Genomic DNA, 18737 nt, shown 5'->3' on the forward strand with positions numbered 1-18737 from the left:
GCCTTTCTCAGTATTGTGAAGCACTATTTTTCCAAGGAATTGTCCTTGCTTCCAAGCACTAGCCTGTCCTGTTTGTGCTTAGAATGGTGGCAGCCAACTTTGAATGCACTTTTCCTTTGTCTGAGTCACCTACTCTTTCTTTGGTTCCTTTTTATTCAGGATGGGAAAAGTAAACTGTGGACCAGCAATAAGCTAGGCATTTATCAGACTTGTAGGAAGAGTTTTGGCTTAAATGGATTTGTGTATTACTAGTGAAATAGCCATTTTTCAACAGAATAGTTCTGCCAAGCATTGCATTGTTTGGAGATACATTGTTATCTAATACCTTTCTGATATATGTTTATCAAAATGACTGCAAACTTCTGTGGTTTTTTTTCCCTCACATTTGTGTGGAATCAGGAGGTGGATGGTATCACAGATGTAATTTATTCTGCCAATATCTACTCAGGATAAATCCCCTTTCTCCCAAACTGTTGGCTCTTTCTACCAAAGCTGTGACTCATGTCAGTAATTCCTTGCTGTACTTTGTTTAGAAGCATATTCCAGGGAAGCAAACAAAAATGCTCTCCCACACCTTAGAGTTTGCACTGATTTGGCAAAGGTGCTAAAAATATTTTTCCATTTAGCTTTCTATTTTGTTGCTTTTCATTGCTCTTGTTGTGAGTTACAGTTTTAGGCCAAGTGGTTAGTTCTCTCTGACTGTGACAGGCTGAAATAAATATATCTGGAGACAAGTATTCCTTATAGGAAAGAGTCTTTGAAGTCTTTGTCTCTCATAAATGGGCATCATTTACAAGCCATGAGAGTTTGAAAATGGATTTTTTCATTTTTGCTGTCAGTGAAATATTGTTTGTCTGTTAGATTTTAGCAACATTTAGGTGCCAGACAGCAAAGCTGATGAGAAGTGTGGTAGAAGAGCCAAGTGAGGGCAGAGTGTGCTGGGTCTTTATGCTGTAGCTCCAGTGAACACCACAAGCAGAGCTTTACCCTTGCTGTGCCACCCAGGCAGAAGGCAGCAGCAAGGCTGAGAGTCTGTGAGAATCCAACACTGTCCTGGTTCCTAGACACACCCTGAAACCACAATATACCAAGCACTGCTGCTGCTCATACACATTTGATTAAACATAAAGGACAAAACCAGAAGTTTCCTGCTCCTTTTTCTTTCTTGGTACCCTTTGGAAGCTCTGAGTCTCAGACAGACAAAGGGAAAAGCTTCAATTTTTACAGCTAGTTCAGATCTTTGACCAAAGCAGCTAATAAGTTTTATGGGCAAGCTTAAAGTGAAGTAGGTTCCAAGCTATTTATTACAGACACAGCTTAAGTGTTTTTTTACAACTTCCTGGTTGAATTAGAAAAAGATTACAGACCTGTTTGTTTAATCCCCTTTCCCACATGTCACAATTTAATAAACATGATTTTGGAAGATTTAGTCCTTTAATGAATAACAACACATAAGCAAGAAATCCTGTCCTTGCTTTGTGGCCTTCCTCCTTACTCCTGCAGCCCTGTTGGTAGGCAAGCATTCCTTACACATAATTTTCTCCAGATAACCTAAGTTCCTCTTTTTGCTTTCTCTGTCAGTGACCTAGTGCACTAGGGCAGTTCCAGCTGTGTCTCAGTTTAAGGCAAACTGCCTTTCAATCAATCTGAAGTTCTGATTATATTTTTTGGGGGAAATAAGGATGATAAAAAAGCTTCAAGGAAGATTCCCAGTGACCAAACTGTCTCTGAGACAATTTTAAAGTTGCCTATGAAAAATACTAAGGATATTTTTCTAATAAGAAAGCAAAGAAACCAGAAGCAAAAAGCTGGAAACATAAAAATACTAGGAGAAAAAAAAAGCTCATGCACTTAAGAATTAAACATGTACAACATCTCTCTTGCATGCAGTACCAGCTAATGTTAAATGCTTCTTTTTTTGTATTTCCCCAGAAAGGGGACATTTCCTATTAATAGTACAAGAGCAGCACAATACTGCAAGTGTAGTATCATGAAAATCTTCTAATAGCAGCCTGCTGCACTTCCCTTTTAGATATTTTATCAGGTTATGTTAAGAAGTATCTGAATGCATCTGTGTTGCAATAGTATTGAAGGAGCTATTTTAAAGGTATTTTGCATGTGGAATACAAATCACTAAAACTAGTTGTTATCATTAACGTCACTAGATATGATGCCATCTCCAAGATGGAAACACCTCTCATTTCCAGAGCATACGTGATGAGAATTTATCCCAACAATGCATCCGTTGCCATTATGTGTGGTTGAAGTAATTTAGGTTTTCCATTGTGGCATGTGTAGCATAATTCTCAAATTATGGGGGTTGTTCCTTATGTAGGAATTCTGTCTGCTCCCTCTTGTTCCTTTCAAAAAGATGTGGTATTTATTTTCCTGATTCTTACTTTAGTTATTGCAGTGGCTTCTAACTTCCGTGTAAAAGTATGTTCCTTCTTTGGAAAGAAGATTGTAAAAATGCAAATGGGAGGAAATAATTGATTAGAAAGTCATTGTAAAATCTTTGCAAAACAGGAAATCAGCTGCCATGAAATTATATATTAAAGAATTACGTATATTAAATAAACACCACCAGTTTACCAGGTGGTAAACAGATGTGTGTAAGGCAAGCAGAGTCTTATGTAACATGGCTTAAATATTGAAGAGGAACAGTTTCCTTCTAATTTCCATTCCTGCATGGTCCCACAGCGTGGTCTCTCATCTCCTACTTTTGCAGGCATGGTTAGAATCATGAGCCTTCTCTTATGTGGGGACTCTCAGATTTGCCAGTTTAGCAGTCAAGGCACTGAAATTCCTTCAGCTTCCAGGGAAAAACAAGCTATAGATAATGAGGGCTTTAGATAATGAGGTAGACATCAGGTCTAGCCTGATTTCCTATGTTTAATTTATGTGCTGTCAGACTCTAAGTAGCTTTCAAAGATCTTTGCAGGACTATCACACTCTCTGGCTTCTTTTCCTGTTCTGTAGGAAATAATTCCTTATTTCCTGTTACCTCCTAGCATATCATCCCAGGCAGACAGACAACACGATGGAGTCTTGAGCCAGCTCTACCCAGCCCATTCTGTTGCAGAAAAGAAAGTATCTTTAGGTGTGTAAATGCAGTCAAAATGCATATTGGAACTATTGATGTTCCATGTGTTAACTACATTTCTGAGAAAGAAGCAATGGAGGAAGCAACCGAGCAGCTGCTAGAGTGCCCCTTCCACCAACACAGTGCACTTGATCGATGAACACCTGGGACGCGTGGAGTTTATGAAAGCATTGAGCAATGCCTCGTGACGCTTTAAATCACTGCTACCTCAGGCACTGCAGCCAGCTCAGATTAGTTAATGAAGTGGAAGGCCACCTGACCATTTATTTGGCTTCAGCAACAGTTCTGAGCAATGGTAGAAGGCAATTAGAGCTGTATTGGTTATTTTTTAAATTAAACAGTCTTTTTTTTCTTAGCAGTCTGTAACATCCTAAGGAATCTAAAGTATTGTACAGAGACATTGTATTGACTGCAGAAAGAAACTAGAAAAATCCATAATAGTAATCAATGTAGAATTTTGATCTGTTAATAACTGGGCTCTTTGCATTGATTCCGGCCTTTCTTGCTCATTAAATCATATGAAATATTAAAAATCATCAGGGAATATAGAAAATAATAACATGTCTCTAGGTGTAAAAGTAAAGAGATGAAAATTATTTTTCTAGTTACCATGAAAAATTGTAAAAGCATGAAGTCTCCTTTTCCCAGGACCAGTAATTATGAGAAACACGGACAGTATGTTTATAGACAGTTTATGCAGCTTTCACTGTTTTTTGTGTTTCTCTCAGGGTACAAGTAAGGTCAAAGTCAAAGGTAGTGACAGAGAAACAGGGAATTGCCTGATTTGGCACTTCCAGTGCCAAATCTATCCCTCCACAATTGTCCCATTACCTGTGGGAACTGTTAACTAAACATCTTTCCAGACAGAGGCTGAGAAAATACAAGTTACTCATGAAAATGCCTTCAACAATTGCAGGATTTGGAAATACATTTTTCATTTTAGTATATAAACCTAGCCTCAAATTAGCTTTGAGTATTCTTAGAGTGTGTTCTATAAAAGCCATCCTTCAATAGAGGGATCAGGCCTCTAGAAAGACTGAGGTTTTTCTGGGAATGTTTTAAAATTTAGTGGGGCAATGCCAATTCAGGTGATAGACCAGAACAGGCTATCAGAATTTCTGGGAAATCCAGTTGTTTCTATGATTTTCTGAAAGTTGCATCTCAGTGTCTCGAGGCTTTTGTTACATGCTTAAGTATATAAATGAAGAACTTGAGCATATATGAGAAACTGTAATAATGACTTATAGGGAACACATAATGAATTTGGGTGGAAACATTGACCTCTGAAGTAAAAGGAGCTAAGTATTGTCAGAGAATGAAATTCATGAGAAATCAAAGTTCCATAGCCTTGCCTCTAAGGTTTAGTCAAAGATTTAGATTACAAAGTGACCAAGAGTCATTCAAATGTTTCTTTCTCAAAATGCTTGTAATTTGAATATGATTAATGTTCTTCATAAGACACCTAGCACTACAACTTCCTTTATAAGAAAAATGTGTTCTGAAGAGGTATGCTGTACCAATGGACATAAGAGCAAGGAACTGATATCACAGATTATCTCACTATTGGTGCAGCAACACAGGTCTTTCTTCATCAGTTTTGCAGAGAACAAGGAGTGAGAAAAAAAGAGAAAAAATTAAGATAAACTGTATTCCAGTCTCATTTGCAGATTCTGTAGTAACAGAATTTCTCCTGTAAAAATGTTTTTGTCATGGAGGAGTTAAAATCAGATGAAAGCCTCAAAGAATGAAAGGATACATTTCTCAGGAGTTGTTGATAACTCTGAGATACTTCTTAGGTGGCACACTACATTTCAAAATATGAAGATAATTTTCTATTAAAAAATAGGAACACCATCCAACTGCATCTTCTGAGCTTTAATAGGAAGGTTTTGTCTTACAGTTTCAGAATTGTATTACTGGATCTATCACACCTCTTTTCTGTACAAAAAAGAGAAACTACTCCCCCCCAAACACCACCACCACTAACCAACCCCAAAACCTGAAACTATTTTCCTGGTATTTTCATGGAAAAGAATGAGTTACTGGCTTCTAGGACTGATAAGAAGATCTAACAGATCACTGTGAGACTTAGAAAGTATAAGCTTTACAAATTCCTTCTTGAGACAAGCAGATTAGCCTGAAAAGAATAAATATGGAGCCAAAAGTGCCCTTGGCTGAGGTTGCAGCAATATAAGGTTTTGCAGGGTGACTGGGAAGAATAGGTGAAGTATAGCTTAGAAAATAGGGTCTTATTTCCTTTACATTATTCTTAACCTATTCATGTCCTACCTATATAATTGGTGAACTTATAACTGCAGATGTAGGTGGTAAGGTCGATATACTATAGTTAAAGAAACTGAAAATAAGAAAGGGATCCTGAAAAGAGAGCCCTTACAGTGAGCTCCTTGCCTGCAAATGTCTCATCCTGAAACCTTTGGCATTTAAATGATGGATAGTCCACCATGTATTAATGTCACTAGCAGGTGACACTACTTCAAGTGGGAGTCTCATTTCACAAATCATTTTTAAATACATTTTTCTCACCTCAGAGCTCTGTTCTTAAGCTCTGCAGAACCAGCAATGAAATTATGCACTAAGATATTCAGGCCCACAATACATTCACAAAATATAATGTCACGTCAATTTGCATTGACTCCTGTAATCATACTTAAAAATGATCATAGATCTTGAGCCAAATTGTAACATTCATATTGAATAGGGAATCCCAATATTCAACATATTTGCCTGCAATTGAGAAAATGATTGGTATTTGCAGGAAGGAATTTAGACTTTACTGTCTAATTAATAGGAAGAAAATAATATTTAATTACTCATCAGCTAGAGAGTTTTAAAAAATATAAATCAATAAACCTTGCTTTCTGAAGAGCCAAATTTCAGAGAGCTTTCTCCTTCTGTCAGCTAAAATTTTCCCTGTATTATCTACAGGTACATGAAAGATTTTATTGAATGCATGCATACTTTGGAAATGCTGTGCACTCTTATAGGTATTTGTATCTGGGTGCTCGTGTGTGTTTAGTTAAGTGCAATTGAATTATGATGGCAAACGTGGTCAATAGATGACTGTTAAATGTTCCCTGTAATTCCTTAGAGTTTAATAAACTAGGCTTTGTAGATTCACTATTCTGCTATGCAGTTTATTTATTTGTTTTTAAATTAAGGGAATTATGAACATTTTAAGTTAGCATTTTCTGAAAATTTACATGAGGATTGATTTCTATCAATTAAGTACCAGCACATATTTTGTGTAACAAATCTCTGAACTTCTGCTAGAGGGGAGTATTTTTGTTCTTTAGGACCTTAAGATTGTAATTTCATTTAAAAACAGTTGAAGAACATGGGTGTTACTCCTCTCCAAATATAAGGAGATATTTCACCCATGATTTTCCAAGAATACATGAGGTATTCCTCCTGTCTATATTCTTTCTCCCGTGATTTACTACAGAATTGTGTTCCACAGTAACAGACAGGATACCTCATTTGAGGTTCATTCTGGAAGCAAAACAGTCTGTGTAAATTTGACAGTATGACATGAAGTCAAACATCTGTGCCTGAATTTACTGACTTTTATTGAGACCTCGACAAAAGCAGGAAGACATCATGAAATAAGAGGCTGGGTCGTGACTAAAAATCAGTGTTTTTAGGCTACCTCATTGAAGTTTCAGTCTGAAAACAGTACAGTCCATGCAAAGTTGTTGCTTGGTCACTCAACATAATACCTATGTAATTTTAAATGTTAGTGATTTTTCAAAAGTTACTCAGAAAATTGCAAAACATAAAAGACAGTTGTGAAGAATTAAATGGCATGCTGACCAATGTAAAATAGCATACAAGAAATAAATTTTTTGTCAAGAAGTAAACATGATTTAACATGTTTTTTTTTTTTTACTGAAAATGTTCAATTAGATGGCACTTGAGGTCTTCAGAATACTTCTGGTTTCAATCCTTTTTCTTCTCACCGAAGGCTTCTTCCATGCTCTCAGGGAACTTAATGTGAGACTCGAAGAATAGCATCACTTTTCTAGGAAGGAAACTGATGAGACAAACTTCAAGTTAGCTTAATTTTCTTTTTTTTTTTTTAAAGAAAAAAGTATTCTGTAAGTAAAGAAATCACAAATACATTTTATGTGCTCAATACTTCTAATGTCTGGCAATAACATTTTTGGCACTTCAATGTTATAAATGGGGAAAACTAATGACAGACCAAGACGTTTTGTGAAAGCCCAGCCTGCAGTGGTGGCAGGGACCAGAAGCAGACCAGGCATTGCTCCCAGTGTACTGTCTTAGGAAAAGTTTCGAAATTTCTATACTGAACTGCAGTTTAAGACATTTATTAGACACAGAAGGGGCTGGAGGAATGTTATTCACCTAAATTATTAAAAAAATCAAACCCACTGTTTCTTTAAAATTGGGTAAATATAACTGAATTGACTGCAGGAATATTAACTAAAGGACTGTTTTGACTAAACTGATTTTACAGGCATATGGCGAAGGAAAGAAGGTAATGCTAGAAGTCAAGTCACATGCTCACATTTTCAGACCAAGAAAGTATACAGCTGGAGGCATGATTAAATAAAATTTTTCCTTTTTAATTGCATCCACGATCCTGCTGGCTGCATACTCTGGATCATAAACAGGAAACAAACAGGGTTTTCTGTAAAACAAGAAAAAAGGGTTATGGAATGATGAAACTTCACTTTTGAGGTAAATACACACACATACGTAATTAAAAAATTTATGCATTTTCCCCCTTCCCCTCAAGTATTCTTGGAAAGGAATCTTCAAACCTTTTTCCTTCTGCTATCATCAAAATAAATTGAAAGCACTTTGGTGATGTTGTGAATTTAATGACTTTTTTGTAAGATGACCACAATGAAGTTGATGCCCACAGTGATTCCAGCTTTGGAAACTTCCAAGCTTAGCCACACCATATGCTATTCTATGCATCATTGCTCTCCAGCAATCCTTTTCTGCTGTAAATGCTGAGGTGACAGTTAAACAGGACCAGGCTTGTCACCAGCTAGGAGAAGGGCTCTGCTCTGCTCGCATACGCTGCTGCACGACGATGGATGGTGCAAGCAGGAGAAGAGCCCTGAAAAACCAAGATCACTGGTCCTGCACTCCTGCAACTGCTCATTCAGAGCTTGCAGCCTCTCCCATCACTGCAGCCACAGAGCCATGCAGCAGACACCATCACCACAGCCATTCTCACTCAGAAGTACAGTACCTGCCAGTACAGACAGTGGGGCACAATTAATAAGGACAGGTCATGGGTATCCTGACAGCCATAACTGTAATTACACTGTAAGATTACTTACTTGGGGCAGAGAATATCCTCAGTGCCCACTCTCCTGACAAATAAGGTTCCATTAATCCTTAAATACTGCTGTGCATCCCTAACTGTTTCTTGACTGTGAGGTTATTACACAGTTCCTGTTATTAACTGTATGCAACACTTGCATTTCTTTAAGTCAAAAGACGTAGTTGTTTGTGCCAATAGGGCAAAAATACTGAATTGAAAATCAAATCAACCAACCAAAAACTGTATATGATATACCTGGTGAGTGGTGATTTTTTTTACATATGAAATAGTACAAATCTAAATTTTACTTACTTGCTTTTGAAGCCTTTACTTAACCTAGTACTAATAAAATAAGGACAAATGATTTTGATTTTAATGCCACGCTTTCCTCCACGATACAATTCTGAATTTATGGCTTCCATCATTCCAATGACTGCACTCTTACTTGCACAATAATCTAAAAAGTGAAGAAAGAAGAAATATCCAAAATGTCAAAAGCACCACAGTAAAAGCGATATACAGAATCAAATTCTTGGTAATACGATTTAAACCACATTATTATTTAATTCTGTCATTAACAGTCTTGTAACTAGTGTTTTAAGCATATTGGTGATGCTAACTGGAGATTATTGGCTCTTCCCATGAATGATACACAATTGCCTAAGGATAAAATTAATCCTTTCAGAGGAGTTTTTTTTTAGTGCACTATGGAGAATTATAGGAAGATGAGCTTATTCAGCATTTGCTGTACATTTCCAGATACTCTTATACAAACCAGGCATTCTTTCAGTTCAGAATGTCTTCAACTTTTAATATCACAGGTTACATTTCAGAAAGAACTATTTATAGTGGTAGAATATAAATACCCTACTTATAAATGCTGCTTCAGCCTATTACTTCTGATTTGCCCTGCAACTGCAACACCATTTTGTTTGTCCAGGAAGACTGAATCTTGTCTGATTTTTATTGTTTGATGAATGTATGGGACTCCATACTTGGACATGATCAAAACTTGCCCTCACACAGCCCTGTGCAACCTGATCTAAGCCGAGCCTGTTTTTTGGGGGCAGATATGGACCAAGTGACCTTCAGAGATTGCTTCCAACACAAATTATTCTACAATTTTCCAATTGTTAGAAACTGTTTTAATATACTGCCTTACACAGCATTTCCTAAAACTTTTTCAAATGTGCGTGAAAATAGTTGTTACGTACAATGAAATCCAATTTTGCTAAAAGACTGACTTCAAAGACGGGTGTAAGAGGTAGTTTGCTACTCTTCAGGAATTCACCCACAGTGAATGATGGAACCACACAGCCTAAAAATACATCTCTAAGGTGTAAAAGATTATAATGCATGGATGGGCAGGCCCACTCCCATAAGCCTTAATTATATGGTGAAAGCTGAACATGACTTGTATTATCAATACTATTGACCTCGATAGCAGGGTCCAAGAAAAGTGATTAGTGTGTAGATCTAATTTGTAATGGCAGTTGACAATACTTACCTGACGCCCTGTAGAGTCCCAGTAATCCAGCTCCACTGGCTGTGCTAACCAGTTGCCCACGGTTACAGGCCACCATGGCTGGAAGAAAGGCCTTGCAAGTCTAAAAGAACATAAATATATTTATTTAAGAATCCCCTTTATAAATAGGCATAACAAAAATGTTTCATTCCAAAATTAGGCTATACAACCTGACTTGCTTTTTGGGCCTTCAATATACAAGAAGCCCAACTGACCTTTTATCTCTGTAATGGTTTTTAAATGAGAGACAGCACTTCCTAGAATGACTACCCTCTGTCTGAACATCTAACAGTATTAAAACATCTTATTAAAAGCAGCAAAGTTTGTGTTTTCTCTGCTTCCTGGTTCCTCGCGATTTGTCTATTTGAGACTCTTGCCAAAGGTTCGGTACACAAGAGGGAGCTAGAAGTCAACACATTAAGGAGAGTTCAGCTGTCTGTGGGCCCTTTTTGTATCAAGCTGAACTGCCTGACAATTGCAGCACTCCAGGACACCACTGTGGGTGATACTAACTGGAAAGAGTGATGGTGTTTGATGATGGGGAAGATAAGAAAAACAGACAAGAGCAGTAACAATTTTTTTTCAATAGTTGAGGAATCCTATTAGACTCCATATGTGAATGCCTAATACATCACTATCCTCCTGCCCTGTGTTTCTTCAGACCTGTCAGGGGGAACACCTCTCCCAGTCCGTTTTCTTCAAGTATTTGGAAGAATGATGCAGTGTGGCTGGGGAATACTTAGAGGACTTCTATCTGCAATGATTTTCCATTGAGAGCTGCCTTTTGACAAATGAGTTGCAATGCTATATTGTTCCCTGAGGCAGGCTGTTCGCTCAGGCTTGTAAACAAGAAGTGCAAGAGTAGCAACACAAGTAGCAATAGTAACACTCTCTCACAAAAAAAACCCTCCTCCTAAAGTGTGCTGAGACCACAAATAACTGCAAATTCATTCAGGGGTAAGAGAACAAATTCTTACTGGCTAGATATGTTCTTTAGTCAGATGGTGACTAGGAATGAAAGCACAGCCTGAAGACTGACACCAACATGTGCAGCATAAAATCATGGAATAGTTTAGGCTGGAAAAGACCTTTAAGATCATGGAGTCGAACTCTAAACATAACACTGCCAGTAAACCATGGTCATGTCTCCCTGAATGCTGCAAGTCTCTTAGGCAAAGCCTTCTGATGCCAGAAAACATGAGGAGCAGGGAAGTCACATGCCATCATGTCAGCACTACCTTCAGCCACAGCTGTCACAGGCAGGGCATGTTTCACCATACAGTTGCACAGACTTTGATTTACCAGAGTGCCCAGGCAGGTTTGTGTTAACATTACTGAGACATCCTGGGGAGACTGTCAGTGTGGTGTGTCTTCAATTACAGGATGATTATGACAACATATATTCTCCCAACCAAGGTCCTTCACATCTCTATTCCAAGCTGAGTTTTTAAGGTAGATGCCATCATCATGATTTTCACACCAAAATACTTGTCTGTACCTTTTGGTCGTTCAGTAGTAAAAAAGCCACAAAAACTTTACCCAAACTTGAGAAAAGAAGTTGATTCTCAAGGTCTTTTCAAAATCTTCATCTGTAAGCTCACAGAACTTTTTTCCAAGAGCTCTGCCACCATTATTGATTAGAATAGTAACATCCCCAACTTCTTTTCTAACCTGAATAAAAAGAAAAAGGACAAAGAGAAAGCTTTAGAAGGTATCACTGCCTCTTTTGCTTCATTTATGGAAACACTTAATAATATTTGCAATAACTGGTGTGCATGAAAACATAAGTATGTAAGAACTGTTGTAATGGATCAGATCAAAGATCCATCTAAGCCCCCTAGCCCTTGTCTCATGGTGGAAAGCAATGAATAAAGGACCCGGGCTCTAAGGTCTCCAGTGTACTCAATTTTCCCATGCTACAACTTAGGATCTTTTGAGAGGTATAAGGTATATATATCATATATAGATGTGTTTAATATATCCCAGTGATTCTCCACCCTGCCTCACTCCCCAAATTTGTCTAATTTCTCCCTGAACTCCAGAATACTTTTGACTTCCACAAAAAACTAAGTTCAAAATTGACAAAGCTTTAGTGTGCACTGGGAGCACACTTTAACTGCAATCAGAAAATTCCTAGTCCCCTGTTTTTTGGTATTGTGAGAACCTGCATTCCTCTGCCTAGCCTGCTCAACCCCCTTTCCATATAATTTTTACTAAACTGGAAAGAATTCAGCTCTGAGAACTGGGGGTTATCAATGCTCTGAGTACAAAAGCATCTACCATGAAATAGATAGATAAAATTTTCATTAGCTCCATTTGCATTTGTTTTCATAAGATTTTGTGCCATGATTCAGATTTTTATCAAAGCACATGGCCAAGATTTACTTACAGTATGAAGAATCAACTAGAGGTGGATGGTTATCTGGGGTCTCAAAATTTTTAGGTGTCTGTTAATTCTTGTGTTAATGTAATTTCTATCAGTTTTCTGTAAGTCAGGTTCATAGTCTGGTTTTGTGCTCTCAAATGCCCCTTAAGACTGGCATATTTTCTATGCCTTGTTCCTTGATCATCTGTTATAGTAAAACACACATCCTGCATTTATAGGCCATCAGATCCATGTCTGATTTCCTTCAGAAGTCCCAGGTGGACACTGCTTGTTCCTGAAAATTAGTTCCTGTTCACTTGACCAGTTTGTTCTAAAACCTCTTCTTTAGGGACTTCAATGGTCTCTTTTGTTTACTAGAAAGAAACTAAACTTACGTTATGGGATACTTAGGTTTTTCTGCAGTGAGTATACCAAATAAAAACAATTAATTTAATTTTCTTGCTATTGCTTTCTCTTCTGTGTCCAAGCTCAAGACTTTTCTTATTACCAATAAAAAACTTGAGATTAATTTCCAAGAGTAGAGGAGGCCCATAGTTGAAAAACTCTCCATCTCAGAAAATTTCTGCCTCCTCCATGACTGAACAATACATGCAAATATCTGTGAATATGTTGGTGTTGTTAACAATAATTTGACACAGTAACAGCAATTTTTAAATTTTAAACTGTTCTTTAAGTTTCTGTTGGCAGGTCAGTCTGTGCACTTCAGAACAGTGTTTGCTGATGTGGGCACAGCAAATTCCACAGGCTGGAGTCCTGTGGCTGATTTGGTTAATGTGTTTAGAAACTGAAAATTACCTGAGGGCACAAAACAAACCTGTTGAGACTCTGCTAAAATGTGAGCAAACAAATAATTTCAAAGTGTTCAGTATGGACAATGAAGTCCAACAAAGAAATTAACTACATAAGCTTGAATTAGTCATTTTGGTGCATGTCTTTGCAAGGAACAGATAGTATTTATGGGAATAGGGGTTTAATGCCAATTTAAAATTGTATTTTTTTAAAAGATATTTGATCTTGGTAAATTCTAAGATAAGTGGGGATTTTTGTACTTGCAAAAGGAAATGTCAAGAAAAATTGCTGTTTGATTTATACTATCATTCCAAATAAAGATCAAATGTCACATTTGAAGTACTGCCCCCAAGTTGCTCAGACAGAAATTTCATCTCACTGTGAAGTGATAATAGATATTAAGATTGCTGAAATTACTGTGATTGCTGGTCCAGATTTTTTGCATCATTATCAATGGCTCACACAGGTGATGGGGTTGCATCATCTGTACTGACCAAGCCCCCGGCAAAGATCATCCTCCTCGAACAACAACGTGTATTGTGTCAGCACAGCACAGAACACTCAACACCTTGCTCATGTCTGCAGACATACTATTATGGTACAATAAATATATCCTCATTACTGCCCAGGTAATACCAAGATACCACCTGTGGTTCTTAACATCTAGCACTGATGACCCCAAGTGGAATTTTTTTCTCTGCAGTTAGCGAGCTGTGCCCCACATGCTACTTACGAGTGTGGGTAAAAGAATGCCTTGCTGGTTGCAAGCATGAGAATTGCAGTTCCAGATACTTACAGATCCTGAATCCAACTTACCTTTTAGATGGACTTTTTCTCAAGAACATTTCTTGAGGTAAAAAAGTGTTCCAAACCTGCATAACCTTGCTCAGAAAGACTTAATCTGATTTGGTTAAAACTAAAAGCAACAACTACAAAACAAAGAGCTGAGCCCCACCATGTCCCCACCTTTCCACTCACAACTCATGGAAAATTAATGTGACATTCCAAGTCTCTTCTGAAACAATCTATCAACATTTGCATCATGAAATAATTTAGCTAATTTCTCTGATGTATGTCTTCAGACACAGAATGTCAAAGATGTGACTTGTGAGTCATGTATATAAGTGTGTACATTGAGAATTTAACAAAAGTTTACACTTGGATGAAGTGGCAGAGTGGCTAACTGATTATAAGTGAAATTACACTGAGAAGCATTTTCAGGCAGCTTAAGGAAAAGTGAAAATTAATAATATTAATTCAATGTCCAATTTCTGAGCTATGACAATAAAGTAATAGTTTACAAAGCATAGGTCAGCACAGCAGAAGAGTTTCATTGAAAATGGAGCTCTTCTCTATCTTATTTTCCAGCTGTATTGATCAAAAAATGAACTGAAGCGGAATCATCAATTTGGCTGGAGATCAGCCACATCCTAATGACATTTCTGAAAACATTACATCCCATATCACCCTTAAAGAAATATGATTTCCTTAATAAATAGGCAAAGGAAAAAATCCCCCTTGTACAATATCCACTGACTGTTCTGTTATTTTAAAATTATTTATTGATGTCTTAAAGGACCTTTAAAGCCTACATAAGATAATATGTGGAGATAATCTCTGCTGCATGCATTACCATACTCTTAATCTAAATTTTAACATCTCACAATGAAGACTAGAAATGGATAAATCTCAATGGAACTGATTAAACCCAGTTACTTTGTTGCAACCATAGTTTAAGTTCCATCTAGAAACTACTTTTGAAAGGGTGAAAGACATTGTCCTGCAGGATTGCTTCCTTCTAGGGAATAGTATGTTTTCTAAAAAAGCAATAAATTCAGTAGGATATTCTACTAAAAAGAAGCAAAAATGCAGATCTTACCTTGTCTGCCTGTTCATAGACATCCTCCCTACTGCTGCAGTCACAATGGTAGACAAACACCCGGTTGGCTCCATTTTGTTGGGCTAATCTGCTTGTTTCTTTGTTACCTTCATCATCAGTGTCCCAAAGAACCAAGGTTACTCCCAAAGGAGCAAATTTTAAGGCAACCTGCCTTCCAATCCCATTTGCAGACCCAGTAATAAGTACTATTTCACCAGCAAAACTTTTTTTGCGTAGAGGAAATATACAGAAGGTGTTCTCGATAAGTAAAAAAATTAAAAATTTCAGGTACTGTAGTAACTTCTGGATGCTTCTGAAGTTGAACATGATTTCTCAGGTACAAGCACCACTCTTCTGTTGTGCAAACCCAGAAACACAATACGTTACAACAGTGGGATATTGACTGAAAGAAAGAAAATTTCAAACAGCAAGTTCTTTCCCAGTGTTCTTCTCTGTGGGTGCAAAATACATTATTAAAGACTTGTTTTGTGAAAGCTGCCTTACAAGTCAGATTCAAGCCAATGTCTTCCTTTAGATGCTATGGACTGTTTCATCCTGGGTTCCTCCTCTTCCAACTCTGTTTTTAAAAAGGTTTAGTAACATACCTTCTAGGCAGGTATGTTGCGGCAATAGCTGTAGAGCACTTTGTTGTCACAGCATGGCGATGTTAGCTGAACAAAAAAGTACCGAACACACTGGTGCGATATCAACCTTAGGAAGGAAGGTGTCCTCCTTAGCGGGAAACATGACCTGTTTCGGAAGGCAGGCAATCGGAACGTTCCCACACCGTGAGTATTTTCCAGTGCCGTGCCGCCGAAATCACACCACGTATTCCCACTTGCCGGCAACTGACCGGCCACAGGAGAAATCCCGGCCCTGGCACTTATGAGCCTTGGTCTTCAACCTACATTAGGCAGCACCGCTCCCTTTACAGTGCTTGAGACGGGACAGCAGAAGAAGCGCCCACACCGACCCGGGGGGGGGCGGACTCGTCCCATGCCGTCCCATGCCGTGCCATGCCGTGCCGTCCCATGCCATGCCGTGCCATGCCATGCCATGCCGTGCCATGCCATGCCATGCCGTGCCGTGCCATGCCATGCCGTCCCATGCCGTGCCATGCCGTCCCATGCCGTGCCATGCCGTGCCGTCCCATGCCATGCCGTGCCATGCCATGCCATGCCATGCCGTGCCGTCCCATGCCGTGCCGTGCCCCCGCAGCCCCTTGGCCCCTCCCGGCCCTACCCAGCAGTCACATCCTCGCCCCCTCCCTGCGACCGCTCCCCCGCACTCACCGCGGGCTCCCGACTGTCCCGCACCTGCCCGCCCGCCGGGACCAGCAGTGGCCTGGCCCTGCCCTGCCCTGCCCGCCCCCAGGGCTCGGCCCCGTGCGGGGGCGGCCCGGGGAGGTGCGAGGTGCGGGGCCGGGCAGGCGGCGCTTCCCGGCCGGGCGGGTGCGGGCTGCCGGCGGCACGGAGCACCAAGCCCGGGCGGCTTCCCGAGGGCACCTGTTGGGTGGCAGCGCCCTCTCCCACGTCGGGACTTCCCGCTGCTGCTGCTGCTGCCACGTCGGTGGCCTCCCGGACCCGGCCGGCCCGCAGGCTCCCTCCCACCCGGCCGAGGGCTAGGAGAGCTGATGCTCTCTCCTCGCTCTGCTGCTGCCTCGCCAGAGGTATGCAGTTAAACACTTCTTAATTTATATCATAAATGACTGCTCTCCAGCTTGCCGGGGTGGGACCAAAAAGGCAGATAATGATACTAAATGTGCCCCCTAAAACAGTGAATACCCCTATTATTATATCACACCTTTAAAGCAGCATTTGTGGGTCCTCAGTTTCCCATACATGCGTTATCCAACTCTAAAACTACAGTCCTGCACCACTGTATCATCCATATTTTTTTCCCAAGTTTGAATAGAAAGCCACACACATACTTAGGTCTGTAAGAATATGCTTCTCCTGTGACATCAGCTTGTCTCAATCACCATGAGATTGCCCACGAATTGTTTATGTAAAAAGGCAATGAAGAGAACATTACTTATTTGCTGTACTTTGCATTTCAAATAAGTAGCACTAGAGGTCTTGTTTATTGGCAAGTCATAGAAGGAAAAAAATGGAATATATTCACAGTGCACTCTGATGCACATATCCATGTTGTATACACTATTCAGACTACAGTTTATGGGGGTCCATGAGATATTTTTCTGTTAAGCTGAGATAAAATGATAGTTGACAAAATTTGTTGTAATTTACACCAGGAAATATGGTGGAAAATGGTATGCTGTCAGTGTGAACAGTTGTATGGAAGGGATATGTTTCCATGCACAGTTAACTGTTGAATATTCTATTTAGGTACCAGCAAAAGGGGAAGCTGAAATAGCCCCACTGAGGATGAAGGCGGATCTCAAAGCCTCAATGAGCTGTGGTTCCAAACAAGGTGCCAAGAAATGCAAAATAGGTGGGTATCCTAACTCCCGGTGTCCCATGTTGTAGTAGGTAATTACATGGCAAAAGCAGCAGATTACGGTGAGGGGAAGCTGAAATGATTCAGGAATGAATTTCTCCTTATGAAACGAACCAGAGAAGATGCTTATTTATTAGGCTGACATTTCAAGGTGAACAACATCGGTGAGGAATGGTGTTGCAACCAGAGCTTTGTAAGCTGTGAGTTAACAGGAGGAGCCTGTTTCCAAAGCTTGTGCTTATGCAAGTATGAAAGCACATGACTTCCCTACTCTTATGCTGAACTGACCTAAAGAGCAGCCAGCTACCATTCTATAAGTGATGAAAATGACAATGATGATTAATAATTTATATACCTAAATTAGACGCTTCAGTGTGGTGGTGGAATGTTACAGCTCATTGCTATCTTTAGGTAAAGAGTGGATGTGGTAAGTGACAAGGGTCTTGGGGAACACGGAGTGTTTTAGGATAGCTTGCATTCCACTCACTGCCAGCTAGATTTGATGATTCCTTTAGAGAATTGTTTAGCATTTTGAAATTAAGTATTTGTGTGGCTTTTTGTCTCAGTTTTCAGTGTTTCAAAACATTGAATTTTGTTGTCAAACAGAAAACTTATTGTCCTGATTAATGTATGCACTGTAACTAGTCTCTAGCCGCACACTTACCTTTGTCTGCAATTAACTTTGAATTGGTAGCAGAAGCTCCATTTTCTAAGTAATAGTAAAAATAGAGGAATGAAATTGTCCATAACATTTGACTGCACTGAAAAAAATCCAAAAAACCTGCAACAGCTAGAGAAGCCACAGAGTCACAGTTCTGTGAGTGGTATTTTTATTATTGACCTTCCAGTAACAAATCTTCACATGTCTGGCATTTGTTTTAATCATAACAAAGCTATTAAACATAGGAAACAGGGCAAAAGCACAGATAGATCAGTCTAAAATTTAAAAATACATCACTAACAATATCAAGAGCAGGGGTAACCACACAACCAAGAATGCTTAATAATGACAGTTCACCAGCATCTTCATTTGCCTCTGCACACTTTATATATGCCCCATGTTACGAGAAGTTAAAAGACATCACAAGAGGCTGTCGTGGTTTAACCCCAGACATCAACCAAGCCCCATGCAGCCGCTCGCTCACTCCCCACCAGTGGGATCAGGGAGAGAACTGGGAGTGCAAAACCTACAAAACTCATGAGATAAAGACAGTTCAATACAGAAAGCAAAAGCTATGCACACCAGCAAAGCAAAACAAGGGATTAATTCACTGC

General features: G+C 39.3%; 1 protein-coding gene across 1 annotated transcript; it reads right to left on the bottom strand.

Moving 5' to 3' along the window:
- Positions 1–7060: 7060 nt before the first annotated feature.
- LOC309582313 (epidermal retinol dehydrogenase 2-like) lies at positions 7061–15329 on the bottom strand (the record flags this gene model as incomplete). The annotated part of the gene is made up of 6 exons (XM_082297391.1): positions 7061–7154; positions 7653–7775; positions 8736–8880; positions 9931–10030; positions 11488–11619; positions 15003–15329. 6 exons carry the CDS (start codon positions 15327–15329, stop codon positions 7061–7063), a joined length of 921 nt encoding a protein of 306 aa, XP_082153517.1.
- Positions 15330–18737: the final 3408 nt, after the last annotated feature.

The sequence above is a fragment of the Coloeus monedula genome, assembly GCF_965178545.1.
Source record: "Coloeus monedula genome assembly, chromosome: 1".
Lineage (NCBI taxonomy): Eukaryota > Metazoa > Chordata > Aves > Passeriformes > Corvidae > Coloeus > Coloeus monedula.